At 45.6% G+C, this 15,308-nt stretch overlaps 1 protein-coding gene across 1 annotated transcript in view; it reads right to left on the bottom strand.

The window, feature by feature from the left end:
* Positions 1-15,308, bottom strand: part of myo10 (myosin X) — a 613,607-nt gene that overhangs the window by 202,438 nt on the left and 395,861 nt on the right. Inside the window, exon 18 of the mRNA XM_068058429.1 lies at positions 11,014-11,122. Within this exon, the coding sequence (XP_067914530.1) occupies positions 11,014-11,122 (109 nt within the window). The remainder of the gene's footprint in view (positions 1-11,013; positions 11,123-15,308) is intronic.

Raw genomic sequence — 15,308 nt, 5'->3', positions numbered from 1 at the left:
AGTTATGGTTTTCAACATAATTAATTTGTCTTGCAGATTTCACAAAGTTAATCATTAAAAAATAACTTAAAATTTGCTATGCATTTCCTTCAAAAAGTATTCTCCGAGACACCTTTCTGGGCTGTGCATTTGCATTAAAATTTGTTCCCTCAAAAATATTTAACTGCTGCACCTTGATGTTAACCGCCAGGCAGAAACATGGCAAAGCATATGGCGAGCCCACAGAGGAGACCAGTTGCGGGGGGCAATAGCCTGGAGCTTAAAGAATAATGGATGTGATTTTTCATTTGACACACAATATAAATGCAGTTTCCATATCTATGGTTTAGCACACTTAGATGCTGAAATTATCCCTCTCTTTCCCCATTCAGTTTGGCATGAGTTCTATTTATGTTTCCAGTGGAATCAAGAATCATTTTAGTAAACTCTACCTGATTTGAATGAATCAGGATAATAGTCAGAGCACTAGATTTTATCTGAAAAAGATCACACCAAAGAACAAAAAAAATTACAGCACAGGAACAGGCCCTTCGGCCCTCCAAGCCTGCGCCGATCCAGATCCTCTATCTAAACATGTCGCCTATTTTCTAAGGGTCTGTATCTCTTTACTTCCTGCCCATTCATGTATCTGTCTAGATACATCTTTAAAGACGCTATCGTGCCCGCGTCTACCACCTCCGCTGGCAACGCGTTCCAGGCACCCACCACCCTCTGCGTAAAGAACGGTCCACGCATATCCCCCCTAAACAGATGGGTCTGTTTTTGTCCAGTGTGTGCAGGAGGGTTTTCTGACACAGTATGTGGACAGGCCAACCAGGGGCGATGCCACATTGGATTTGGTACTGGGTAATGAACCCGGCCAGGTGCTCGATTTAGATGTAGGTGAGCACTTTGGTGATAGTGATCACAATTCGGTTAGGTTTACCTTAGCGATGGGCAGGGACAGGCATATACAGCAGGGCAAGAATTATAGCTGGGGGAAAGGAAATTATGACGCGATTAGGCAAGATTTAGGATGTGTAGGATGGGGAAGGAAACTGCAGGGGATGGGCACAAACGAAATGTGGAGCTTATTCAAGGAGCAGCTAATGCGTGTCCTTGATAAGTATGTACCTGTCAGGCAGGGAGGAAGTTGTCGAGTGAGGGAGCCGTGGTTTACTAAAGAAGTTGAAGCGCTTGTCAAGAGGAAGAAGGCGGCTTATGTTAGGATGAGACGTGAAGGCTCAGTTAGGGCGCTTGAGAGTTACAAGCTAGCCAGGAAGGATCTAAAGGGAGGGCTAAGAAGAGCAAGGAGAGGACACGAGAAGTCATTGGCGGATAGGATCAAAGAAAACCCTAAGGCTTTCTATAGGTATATCAGGAATAAAAGAATGACTAGAGTTAGAACAGGGCCAATCAAGGATAGTAGTGGGAAACAAAAACAAGAAATGCTGGATTCACTCAGCAGGTCTGGCAGCATCTGTGGAAAGAGAAGCAGAGTTAACGTTTCGGGTCAGTGACCCTTCTTCGGAGTAGTGGGAAGTTGTGTGTGGAATCAGAGGAGATCGGGGAAGCGTTAAATGAATATTTTTCGTCAGTATTTACAGTAGAGAAAGAAAATGTTGTCGAGGAGATTACTGAGATACAGCCTACTAGGCTAGATGGGATTGAGATTCACAAGGAGGAGGTGTTAGCAATTTTGGAAAGTGTGAAAATAGATAAGTCCCCTGGGCCAGATGGGATTTATCCTAGGATTCTCTGGGAAGCCAGGGAAGAGATTGCAGAGCCGTTGTTGTTGATCTTTATGTCGTCATTGTCGACAGGAGTAGTGCCGGAAGACTGGAGGATAGCAAATGTTGTCCCCTTGTTCAAGAAGGGGAGTAGAGACAGCCCTGGTAATTATAGACCTGTGAGCCTTACTTCGGTTGTGGGTAAAATGTTGGAAAAGGTTATAAGAGATAGGATTTATAATCATCTTGAAAAGAATAAGTTCATTTGCGATAGTCAGCACGGTTTTTTGAAAGGTAGGTCGTGCCTCACAAACCTTATTGAGTTTTTCGAGAAGGTGACCAAACAGGTGGATGAGGGTAAAGCCATGGATGTGGTGCATATGGATTTCAGTAAGGCGTTTGATAAGGTTCCCCACGGTAGGCTATTGCAGAAAATACGGAAGTATGGGGCTGAAGGTGATTTAGAGCTTTGGATCAGAAATTGGCTAGCTGAAAGAAGACAGAGGGTGGTGGTTGATGGCAAATGTTCATCCTGGAGTTTAGTTACTAGTGGTGTACCGCAAGGTTCTGTTTTGGGGCCACTGCTGTTTGTCATTTTTATAAATGACCTGGATGAGGGTGTAGAAGGGTGGGTTAGTAAATTTGCGGATGACACGAAGGTCGGTGGAGTTGTGGATAGTGTCGAAGGGTGTTGTAGGGTACAGAGGGACATAGATAGGCTGCAGAGCTGGGCTGAGAGATGGCAAATGGAGTTTAATGCGGAGAAGTGTGAGGTGATTCACTTTGGAAGGAGTAACAGCAATGCAGAGTACTGGGCTAATGGGAAGATTCTTGGTAGTGTAGATGAGCAGAGAGTTCTTGGTGTCCAGGTACATAAATCCCTGAAGGTTACTACCCAGGTTAATAGGGCTGTTAAGAAGGCATATGGTGTGTTAGCTTTTATTAGTAGGGGGATCGAGTTTCAGAGCCACGAGGTCATGATGCAGCTGTACAAAACTCTGGTGAGGCCGCACCTTGAGTATTGCGTGCAGTTCTGGTCACCGCATTATAGGAAGGATGTGGAAGCTTTGGAAAGGGTGCAGAGGAGATTTACTAGGATGTTGCCTGGTATGGAGGGAAGGTCTTACGAGGAAAGGCTGAGGGACTTGGGGTTGTTTTCGTTAGAGAGAAGGAGGAGGAGAGGTGACTTAATAGAGACATACAAAATAATCAGAGGGTTAGATAGGGTGGATAGTGAGAGTCTTTTTCCTCGGATGATGATGGCAAACACGAGGGGACATAGCTTTAAGTTGAGGGGTGAAAGATATCGGACAGATGTCAGAGGTAGTTTCTTTACGCAGAGAGTAGTAGGGGCGTGGAACGCCCTGCCTGCAACAGTAGTAGACGCGCCAACTTTAAGGGCATTTAAGTGGTCATTGGATAGACATGTGGATGAAAATGGAATAGTGTAGGTCAGATGGTTTCACAGGTCGGCGGAACATCGAGGGCCGAAGGGCCTGTACTGCGCTGTAATGTTCTAATTCTAATTCCAAACTTTTCCCCTTTCACTTTGAACTCGTGACCCCGAGTAACTGAATCCCCCACTCTGGGAAAAAGCTTCTTGCTATCCAACCTGTCTATACCTCTCATGATTTTGTACACCTCAATCAGGTCCCCCCTCAACCTCCGTGTTTCTCATGAAAATAATCCTAATCGACTCAACCTCTCTTCATAGCTAGTGCCCTCCATACCAGGCAACATCCTGGTGAACCTCCTCTGCACCCTCTCCAAAGCATCTACATCCTTTTGGTAATGTGGAGACCAGAACTGCACGCAGTATTCCAAATGTGGCCGAACCAAAGTCCAATACAACTGTAACATGACCTGCCAACTCTTGTACTCAATACCCCGTCCGACGAAGGAAAGCATGCCGTATGCCTTCTTGACCACTCTATTGACCTGCGTTGCCACCTTCAGGGAACAACGGACCTGAACACCCAAATCTCTCTGTACATCAATTTTCCCCAGGACTTTTCCATTTAGATTAGATTTTTTTTAGATTAGATTAGAGATACAGCACTGAAACAGGCCCTTCGGCCCACCGAGTCTGTGCCGACCATCAACCACCCATCTATACTAATCCAACACTAATCCCATATTCCTACCAAACATCCCCACCTGTCCCTATATTTCCCTACCACCTACCTATACTCGTGACAATTTATAATGGCTTGTGGGAGGAAACCGGAGCACCCGGAGAAAACCCACGCAGACACAGGGAGAACTTGCAAACTCCACACAGGCAGTACCCAGAATCGAACCCGGGTCCCTGGAGCAGTGAGGCTGCAGTGCTAACCACTGCGCCACTGTGCCGCCCTGTACTGTATAGTTCACTCCTGAATTGGATCTTCCAAAATGCATCACCTCGCATTTGCCCTGATTGAACTCCATCTGCCATTTCTCTGCCCAACTCTCCAGTCTATCTATAGAACAACAAAGAACAAAGATAATTACAGCACGGGAACAGGCCCTTCGGCCCTCCAAGCCTGCGCCGATCCAGATCCTCTCTCTAAACATGTCGCCTATTTTCTAAGGTTCTGTATCTCTTTTCTTCCTGCCCATTCATGTATCTGTCTAGATACATCTTAAAAGACGCCATCGTGCCCGCATCTACCACCTCCGCTGGCAACGCGTTCCAGGCACCCACCACCCTCTGCGTAAAGAACTTTCCACGCATGTCCCCCCTAAACTTTTCCCCTTTCACTTTGAACTCGTGTCCTCTAGTAATTGAATCCCCCACTCTGGGAAAAAGCCTCTTGCTATCCACCCTGTCTATACCTCTCATGATTTGGTACACCTCAATCAGGTCCCCCCTCAACCTCTGTCTTTCTAATGAAAATAATCCTAATCTACTCAACCTCTCTTCATAGCTAGCGCCCTCCATACCAGGCAACATCCTGGTGAACCTCCTCTGCACCCTCTCCAAAGCATCCACATCCTTTTGGTAATGTGGTGACCAGAACTGCATGCAGTATTCCAAATGTGGCCGAACCAAAGTCCTATACAACTGTAACATGACCTGCCAACTCTTGTACTCAATACCCCGTCCGATGAAGGAAAGCATGCCGTATGCCTTCTTGACCACTCTATTGACCTGCGTTGCCACCTTCAGGGAACAGTGGACCTGAACACCCAAATCTCTCTGGACATGAATTTTCCCCAGGACTTTTCCATTTACTGTATAGTTCACTCTTGAATTGGATCTTCCAAAATGCATCACCTCGCATTTGCCCTGATTGAACTCCATCTGCCATTTCTCTGCCCAACTCTCCAATCTATCTATATTCTGCTGTATTCTCTGACAGTCCCCTTCACTATCTGCTACTCCACCAATCTTAGTGTCGTCTGCAAACTTGCTAATCAGACCACGTATATTTTCTTCCAAATCATTTATGTATATCACAACAGCTGGTTTCTTAGTGGGTAAATGCAGCACGAAGCACAAGACTGGTACAGAACATAAAGGTCGGGATTTTATCTGGGTGATGGGGGTCTCTATGTCCAGCAAAAGTGCCACGAGAACTCCGTGTCGCCCCTTCTGTGGGAGGCCAATTAGGCACTTAACTGGACAACGGTGGGCCTTCCACAGGATCAAGGACCCCAGCAACAAAAGTCCCGCCCTCTGAGAGCTGCCGGCCAGACAGCTCTTTAACTGAGCAGCGCCACCGCGGATGGAGCACCCAACCGAAGCCAAGGAACGATGCTGGACTCAGGCCACAGGTAGGTCAGGGCGGGAGGAGTCTCGGGAGGTGTGGGTCGCTGGGGAGAAGATTGTAGGGGAACCAGCAGCAAGGGCTCTAGTGGGCCCCCCCTTCCTGATGCCACATGCTTCGTCCAGTCACTAAGTGCCTTTTAATGAGGGTCCCCACCCCCCCCCACCCTCCTTGGAGCTGGCAAGCAACCCACACAGTTTTTCTTGCCGTGCTTCCTGTGCGGTGACAGGCCCGTCCGTCGTTCGGCTAATTGTGGTGGCGGGATGTGGCCCTTAATTGCCACTGAAGGGCTTCAATTGGCAGTGTGACGGGAAGGCTATTCACTGGCCTCCCCGCCCTGGACTTAATTTCTGCGGAGGCAGGAAAGTGACGGCGTCCCCCCCTGCCACCATCCCATCCGATTTTATGCTCTCCCAACCTCCAAACCCACTGTGGAGGACAGCATAAAATTTCCCCAAAGTCATCGTTTAATCGGGAATCAGATAGAGCAGCGATAGAACATTACAATTGGCCTCAGTGTCCCAGGATAGTTAGTGAATAAGCAGCCAGGGAACCCCTTCTCAATCCAGAAACCTGACTGTATCTGCTGCACACTGATCTAACCATTCATCAGCAGATCTTGAAAAATCAGATGTACTGTGCTTCACTCTTTTCATGGTCAAATCTTCCTACTATTCCAGAATCACCATGAAAATGTAATTTTCTTCATGACAAATTGATTGCTCTAACCTCTTACCTTGCCTTTTCACTCTCGCTTGGCAATACCAAGTAGAAGACCTCAAGAATTTCACTGTCACAAATACTGAAGCTATCTTGCCTCTGCTGCTACCTTCCCTTCAGTCTCCTCTCGACATTTGATCTCCCACATTGTTCTGTATCTACTGACCAATCTTCCCCCTCATTGTGCTCTCCAAGCTCATCTCTTCTAGGAGACCCATATTCTACTCACTCAAACCCTCCCCACTCAACTAGCTTCCAAAGCTGCCAACATTGTTAATTATACCCTTCATTCAGCATGTTCCCTCTCCCTTCCAAAACTACCATCACACATCCTCAAACAACCCATCCATACTTTCCAACTACTGTCCCATTTCTAACTTCCTTTAGTGCTCAAGGTCCTCAAATGGTCCACGGCCATTTCTCCCAAGGGGCTCTATTCAAATCTCTTCAGTCCAGCTTTCAACCTGCTCACAGTATCAAGACTTCAAAACTTGGTCACAGTGTATTAACCATCATTACTCTCCTCCAGCTTACTGTGCAGTTTGATATAATTAAACATTCCATCCTTCTCCATTGCCTCACCTCGTCTAATTCCATAGGAGTGCCTTTATGCCCAGGCTCAAATATACCTTGTGAAACCTTGGTTTCATGTTCTACATGTACATTGATGATACCTAGCTCTACCTCTCCACATCCCTTCACTGCGTCAATGTACTTTGCATGAGTACTTTGCATCAGTATTCACCAAAGAGAAGGACTTGGTGGATGATGAGCCTAGGGAAGGGAGTGCAGATAGTCTCAGTCATCCCATTATCAAAAAGGAGGAGGTGTTGGGAGTCTTGCAAAGCATTAAGGTAGATAAGTCCCCAGGGCCTGATGGGATCTACCCGAGAATACTGAGGGAGGCAAGGGAAGAAATTGCTGGGGCCTTGACAGAAATCTTTGCATCCTCATTGGCTACAGGTGAGGTCCCAGAGGACTGGAGAATAGCCAATGCTGTTCCTTTGTTTAAGAACGGTAGCAAGGATAATCCAGGAAATTCTAGGCCGGTGAGCCTTACGTCAGTGGTAGGGAAATTATTAGAGAGGATTCTTCGGGACAGGATTTACTCCCATTTGGAAACAAATGGACTTATTAGCGAGAGGCAGCATGGTTTTGTGAAGGGGAGGTTGTGTCTCACTAATTTGATTGAGTTTTTTGAGGAAGTGACAAAGATGATTCATGAAGGAAGGGCAGTGGATGTTATCTAAATGGACTTCAGCAAAGCCTTTGACAAGGTCCATCATGGCAGACTGGTACAAAAGGTGAAGTCACACGGGATCAGAGGTGAGCTGGCAAGATGGATACAGAACTGGCTCGGTCATAGAAGACAGAGGGTAGCAGTGGAAGGGTGCTTTTCTGAATGGAGGGATGTGACTAGTGGTGTTCCGCAGGGATCAGTGTTGGGACGTTTGCTGTTTGTAGTATATATAAATGATTTGGAGGAAAATGTAGCTGGTCTGATTAGTATGTTTGCGGACGACACAAAGGTTGGTGGAGTTGCGGATAGTGATGAGGATTGTCAGAGGATACTTTATTTATTTATTTAGAGATACAGCACTGAAACAGGCCCTTCGGCCCACCGAGTCTGTGCCGACCATCAACCACCCATTTATACTAATCCTACACTAATCCCGTCTAAGAGCGAAGTCCAAAGTACCGAAAGTCCTCATCAGGGAACTCCTCTTTGCTGACGATGCTGCTTTAACATCTCACACTGAAGAGTGCCTGCAGAGTCTCATCGACAGGTTTGCGGCTGCCTGCAACGAATTTGGTCTAACCATCAGCCTCAAGAAAACGAACATCATGGGACAGGACGTCAAAAATGCTCTGGAAGTGGTTCAAGAGTTCACCTACCTCGGCTCAACTATCACCAGTATCAACAAGTGCATGGGAAAGGCTTCCACTGCTATGTCCAGACTGGCCAAGGGAGTGTGGGAAAATGGCGCACTGACACGGAACACAAAAGTCCGAGTGTATCAATCCTGTGTCCTCAGTACCTTGCTCCACGGCAGCGAGGCCTGGACAACGTATGTCAGCCAAGAGCGACGTCTCAATTCATTCCATCTTCGCTGCCTTCGGAGAATACTTGGCATCAGGTGGCAGGACCGTATCTCCAACACAGAAGTCCTCGAGGCGGCCAACATCCCCATCTTATACACACTACTGAGTGAGCGGCACTGGAGATGGCTTGGCCATGTGAGCTGCATGGAAGATGGCAGGATCCCCAAAAGACACATTGTACAGCGAGCTCGCCACTGGTATCAGACCCACCGGCCATCCATGTCTCCGCTTCAAAGACGTCTGCAAACGCGATATGAAGTCCTGTGACATTGATGACAAGTCGTGGGAGTCAGTTACCAGCGATCGCCAGAGCTGGCGGGCAGCCATAAAGGTGGGGCTAAAGTGTGGCGAGTCGAAGAGACTTAGCAGTTGGCAGGAAAAAAGACAAGAGCGCAAGGGGAGAGCCAACTGTGTAACAGCCCCGACAAACACATTTTTCTGCAGCACCTGTGGAAGAGCATGTCACTCTGGAATTGGCCTTTATCGCCACTCCAGGCGCCGCTCCACACACCACTGACCACCTCCAGGCGCTTACCCATTGTCTCTCGAGATAAGGAGGCCAAAGAAGAACACTAATCCCATATTCCTACCACATCCCCACCTTCCCCTACCACCTACCTATACTATTTATAATGGCCAATCTACCTATCAACCTGCAAGTCTTTGGCTGTGGGAGGAAACCGGAGCACCCGGCGAAAACACACGCGGTCACAGGGAGAACTTGCAAACTCCGCACAGGCAGTACCCAGAACTGATCCCTGGTCGCTGAAGCTGTGAGGCCGCGGTGCTAACCACTGCGCCACTGTGCTGCCCAGCAGGATAAAGATCGGTTGGAGACTTGGGCGGAAAAATGGCAGATGGAGTGTAATCCGGACAAATGTGAGGTAATGCATTTTGGAAGGTCTAATACAGGTGGGAAGTATACAGTAAATGGCAGAACCCTTAGGAGTATTGACAGGCAGAGAGATCTGGGCATACAGGTCCACAGGTCACTGAAAGTGGCAATGCAGGTGGATAAGGTAGTCAAGAAGGCATACGGCATGATTGCCTTCATCGGTCAGGGCATAGAGTATAAAAATTGGCAAGTCATGCTGCAGGTGTACAGAACTTTAGTTAGGCCACACTTACAATATTGCGTGCAATTCTGGTCGCCACACTACCAGAAGGACGTGGAGGCTTTGGAGAGGGTACAGAAGAGGTTTACCAGGATGTTGCCTGGTCTGGAGGGCATTAGCTATGAGGAGAGGTTGGATAAACTCGGATTGTTTTCACTGGAACGACGGAGGTGGAGGGGTGACATGATAGAGGTTTACAAAGTTATGAGCGGCATGGACAGAGTGGATAGTCGGAAGCTTTTTCCCAGGGTGGAAGCGTCAGTTACTAGGGGACATAGGTTTAAGGTGAGAGGGGCAAAGTTTAGAGGGAATGTGTGAGGCAAGTTCTTTACACAGAGTGTAAACTGACTGGAACTTGCTGCCGGGGGAGGTGGTGGAAGCAGGTACGATAGCGACGTTTAAGAGGCATCTTGACAAATGCATGAATAGGATGGGAATGGAGGGATACGGTCCCCGGAAGTGCTGAAGGTTTTAGTTTGGACAGGCATCAAGATTGGCGCAGGCTTGGAGGGCCGAATGGCCTGTTCCTGTGCTGTGCTGTTCTTTGTTGTCAACTTGCTTGTCCAAATCCAGTCCTGGATGAGCTGCAAATTTCTCTAGTTAGACAATGGAAAGACCAAAGTCATCATCATCAGTCTCTGCTACACATTCATATACTTGGCACTGATTCATTCCCCCTCTCTATCACTACCTCAGGTCGAAGGCAACTGTCCACAATTTCATGCATCATACACACTTTTTTTTTTGTTCCATCAAATCCTCTGTCTCCTTCCTCATCCAAGGAGCCCTGGCTTTGGTTCCCCCTACTTTCATTTTGGAAAGTACCTGAAACATCTCCTCCTTAAAGATCACCCTTTGTTCTATGAAAGCTTTTCCCCCCATCAGTCTTGGGTTCCATTTTACCTTGGTTAGATCCCTCTCATACAATGAAGACTGTAGGTCCCTTGGAGAGGAAAAAGAGCTATATGTCTTGCCTATTGTGGAATAGAACAGCTTACAAATAGAACCGAATGTTGTCTCCCTCGTGTTAACCTGTTCTGCCTTCAGAGAGATTGAAGGAGTGTATGTGCATAAGACACTAAAATCCAGTCAACAGCACAAGGGTTCCACTACTACCAGTAAAATATATAGCAGTGGAAGTCAACTTCTGTAAAGAGAAAAGAACCAGACTGCTTCAAATACTGACTAACACCACTGAACCAGAGTAGCTACCCGAATATATAATACTAACTATATTTATATGAGTGTGTATACACACATACATACACCCATACATACAAACATGCATACGCAGATATACAAACACAAGATGCCCCCTTCAGAGCTGTTTCAGATGAAGTGGAAGAGAAAAGTAGAATGATGGAACATGAAAGATGCAGGATTCAAGAAACAATTCAACAGAACTGACACCGTGGAAACCTATGGTGATAAAAGATCTAATTTTTGCTCAGCTCAACTCAAAGGTGCAGTTTAAATGGGATGTTGACAGGCTGGCACTAATAATCACCCATGATTCATAAGAATGACTAGGTAGCAACTGTAACATTCTGTATCTTCATTCAAAAACAATCTGTAAAAAACAGCAATTCAAACACTGCAAGGGATGATACTGACCTTGAACTGAGAGCTTACAGTTGGCTTCCAATGTTTGGTTCCAGATTTAAGCATCTCTTCATTGTTCTTGTTTGATGCATGCTCAAATAAGTCATAGATGAAATCCAGTCTGAAACCATGAATATAAATTAATGCCAATGACTGGGAATACCTATACTTTGGACGGGGTGATCATCGCTACAATAATGCTATTCTGAATGGAAAGCAGCTCCAGTTAGCTGTAGCATGGTTTCTAAAATTTTTTTTATTATTCATTCATGGGATGTGGGATTCTAATGGAGGAAGTGTAGATTCAATTTAACGAGCACCCAATCTAACACTTGAAACCATCACATGACAAACATTATCAATAAAATTGAAGAAACACATGTAAATTGATGTTGAAGTAATAAAAATGCCATGCAAGATCAAAATAAATCAGTCACCTTTACATAAAAAAATAATGTTCTGGGAGATAAAAACTGAGAGTGGTAGCACAGAGTGGTTGTGAAAAGAGTGCAGCATTAATAGAGTGCTAAAGTCAGGAGTGTGGTGCAAGTGGAAACTCAGTGCAGAGGGGAAAGGAAGTGTTGCTTTTTTTCTTACCTCCAATACCTGCAGTGGTCTGTGTAAGTTATAACCATTCTATAATTCTAAGTTTGAGGCAGTGACTATTTAATGTTTTTGTCCAATGCTTAGTGCAAGTTAGGGCGTAGGAAAAGAAAAAAGAAACATACAACAAACTAAAATCTAGATATTTATAATTTAGACCAAGATATGGCAGAGGAGGTAATGTCATTTCAGTATGAGAGTGTTTATGGACATTGAGTGAAGACATCTGCAGTAGATGTCTCCATCACAAATCTCTCTGACTCAGAGTCATTGGGAGTTGGAGGCACTCTGACACACACATGAAGCGGAGCAGTATCTGAACAGTTTGCTCCAGACTTCCGTCACATCTCAAAGAGAGGTACAGGTTCAGAACAGGGTTGGTGTGACCATTAGTGTACAGAGTATAGGTAACCCTGGTGAGATAAAGAACAAGGAACCACAGAAACTGATCCTATCCAACAGGTACAATGTCCATGCTACCTGTGAGGATAAGGATAAAGACTGTCAGAAAGACAACTAGAACACAGACTACGGCAGCTTTGGAGCAGGAGGTTGCCCAAAGGGGAGGAAGAAGGAAAGCCTAACGTGGTAGTTGTAAAGGATTCAATAATTAGGGGGATAGATAGCATCCTTTGTAAGCAGGATCGAGTGCCAAGTGGCATGTTGCCTACCTTTGTCAAGGTGCTGGACATTTCAAACTGGCTTGAAATGATATTGGCGAGGGAGGGGGTGGATTCGGTCATGGTGATCCATGTTGAGACCAATAACATAGGAAAGAATAGGCAAGAGGTTCTCTCTGCAGAGTACAGGAACTAAGAGCTAAAGTAAAGGATAGGACCTCAAGGGTTATAAACTCTGGAAGAGAGAGTGAGTCACAGAGGATCTGTTTAAGAGTCACATGCAAACTGGCATAGAGATAAGAAGATTGGAGAGGTGAATAGGTGGCTGAAGGAGTGGTGTGGGAAAGAGGGGGTCCACTTCAGTACTGGGAAAGGAAGGAACTCTACTGCTGGGAAGGGGTTCATGTGAACAGGCTGAGTCCAGGGTAAAGTGGAAAGGATAAATAAGGCAGTCACAAGGACTTTAAATTCATAAGTAGGGGAAGCCACAGGTGGAAATGGTAGAATTGATGATAGTTCAAAAGTTACTTGAGTTTAGTTTAGAGATACAGCACTGAAACAGGCCCTTCGGCCCACTGAGTCTGTGCCGACCATCAACCACCCATTTTATACTAATCCTACACTAATTCCACATTACTACCACATCCCCACCTGTCTCTATATTTCCCTACCACCTACCTATACTAGGGGCAATTTATAAAGGCCAATTAACCTATCAACCAGCAAGTCTTTGGCATGTGGGAGGAAACCCACGCAGACACAGGGAGAACTTGCAAACTTCACACAGGCAGTCCCCAGAATTGAACCCGGGTCGCTGGAGCTGTGAGGCTGCGGTGCTAACCACTGCGCCACTGTGCCGTCCACAAAAACAATGGAAGAGTTCCATTTATTCTGGATTTTATTTATTTATTTTTTTTATTTAGAGATACAGCACTGAAACAGGCCCTTCGGCCCACCGAGTCTGTGCCGACCAACAACCACCCATTTATACTAACCCTACAGTAATCCCATATTCCCTACCACCTACCTACACTAGGGGCAATTTACAACAGCCAATTTTACCTATCACCTGCAAGTCTTTTAGATGTGGGAGGAAACCGGAGCACCCGGCGAAAACCCACGCAGACACAGGGAGAACTTGCAAACTCCACACAGGCAGTACCCAGAATCGAACCTGGGTCCCTGGAGCTGTGAGGCTGCGGTGCTAACCACTGCGCCGCCAAATCCAACCACCAAATCTGTTTTTTTCTCTGTAATCTATTTGTGTGTGTGTGATTCTCATGTGAATGTGTGTGCGAATGTGTAGCATATTCTTCAGTATTTTTAAATCAGGGTTAGAGTGTTAAGTATAATAAACTTACCTCTCTGTTGTTTAAACTCAAGAAAATCTATCCGATTGGTTCTTTCATGATCACAGTGAAGGGAAAAGGTAAAACACTCATGGAGGTGGCGAACATGGCCACTGTTTAAAAAGAAATAAACCCTGTTCTGGTCAAATAAAAGGAAGGGCAAGAGGGGAGAGACTGTGACCCCCTCCTCACTTGGTCGTAACAAATAGGAAACATGTGAGTAAAACGGAGCAGAAGGAAAAGTTAGGGTGGCCCAAATAAGCATCCTTCATATAAATACACAGAGTATAAGTGAAAAATTGAATGAATTGCAGGCATAAGTTCAACTGGAGAGTATGACATGGTAGTCATGCTAACACTTAACTACAAGACAGTCAGAACTAGGAACTAAATACGCCAGCTTATATGGTCTACAGAAAAATGGTGAAGGGGGAGGAGATTAAGAATGAAATCACATCAATGACAAGAGAGGATACAATGAGAGAGTGGAAAATTTATGGGTAGGATTAAGAAATTGAAAAGGATTTAAGACTGCAGTGGGAGTTGTGTATAGGTCCCTCTGATAGCAGCTGAGAAGTGGCAGCTTGTATAAATGCTGTAATTAGACTAACATGTAGGAAAGGCAGAGTGGTTTTAGTTGGGAATTTTTAACTTTCGTAGATATTGGGATAAGCAGATTAGCACAAGTCAGAAAGTTAGTGAATTTCTTGAATGTGATAGTTTTGTGCAACAATATGTCCTAGAACCAACAAGGGGGCAGGACATATTAGGTTTAGTTAAGAGCTTAACAGTGTGTAAACATTTATCAAACAGCGATCATAATATGATCACGTTCAACAAAGCATTTAAAAGGAAGAAATGTGAAACAGATTCCAAGATTCTAGCTTTAGGTAAGGCTACCTGTAATGGGATGAGACAGAGACTGTCCACAGTCAACTGGGCAAATCCATTAATGGGAAAATGTCAGAGGGACATGTTCAATAAAAATTTAACCAGTTCATATCCCAAAAGGGCAAACGTTCTGCTTACCAAATCATTACTCTCCTTCACACAGAGAAGTTTTAGGGAAGCTTTGATGAAGGTGTTCAAAATTATGGAGTGTTTTGATACAATAAATAAGGAGAAACTCTTTTCACTGGCAAGATGATCAAAAACCATAGGACACAGACTTAAGTTAAACAGCAAAACAGCCAGGGAGAGGCGAAGATTATTTTTTATGCAGCGTGTTATGCTGATGTGAAATGTACCACCTGAAAGGGATTAGGTAGACAGATCAGGTGTCTTTAATGCATCGGCGCAGAAGCGATGGGCCGAAGGGCCTCTTCTGCACTTTATTATTCTGTGAAAGCATAGCAGAAGCAGATGCAAAAGTAACTTCCAAAATGGAATTGAACGTATACTTGTAACAGGTAAATTTGGAAGGCTATGGCAAAAGAGCAGGCGTGGGATTAATTGGGTAGCGCTTTCAATGAAGCAGCACACAGTTGATGGGCTGGATGGCTGCCTCCTATCCTGCATGGTTCTATTCTTAGGAAGTGAATGACAGCGGCTGCGATAAAAGGAGCAAGAACATAGCGAGAGCAGGAGCAGTGACCGAGAGCGACTGGGATAAAAGGAGGGAGAGCACAGCGATAGCGCAACCAGTGACCGTGAATGGCTGGGATAAAAAGAGCAAGGGCGGGACCAGAGACCAAGAGCTGCTGGAATAAAGGAAGCAGGACCACAGTGAGAGTAG

This window comes from Heterodontus francisci, chromosome 2 (assembly GCF_036365525.1).
Source record: "Heterodontus francisci isolate sHetFra1 chromosome 2, sHetFra1.hap1, whole genome shotgun sequence".
NCBI classification, from domain to species: Eukaryota; Metazoa; Chordata; class Chondrichthyes; order Heterodontiformes; family Heterodontidae; genus Heterodontus; species Heterodontus francisci.
The sequence above is the reverse complement of the archived record's forward strand: the minus strand, read 5'-3'. Positions and strand labels throughout refer to the sequence as shown.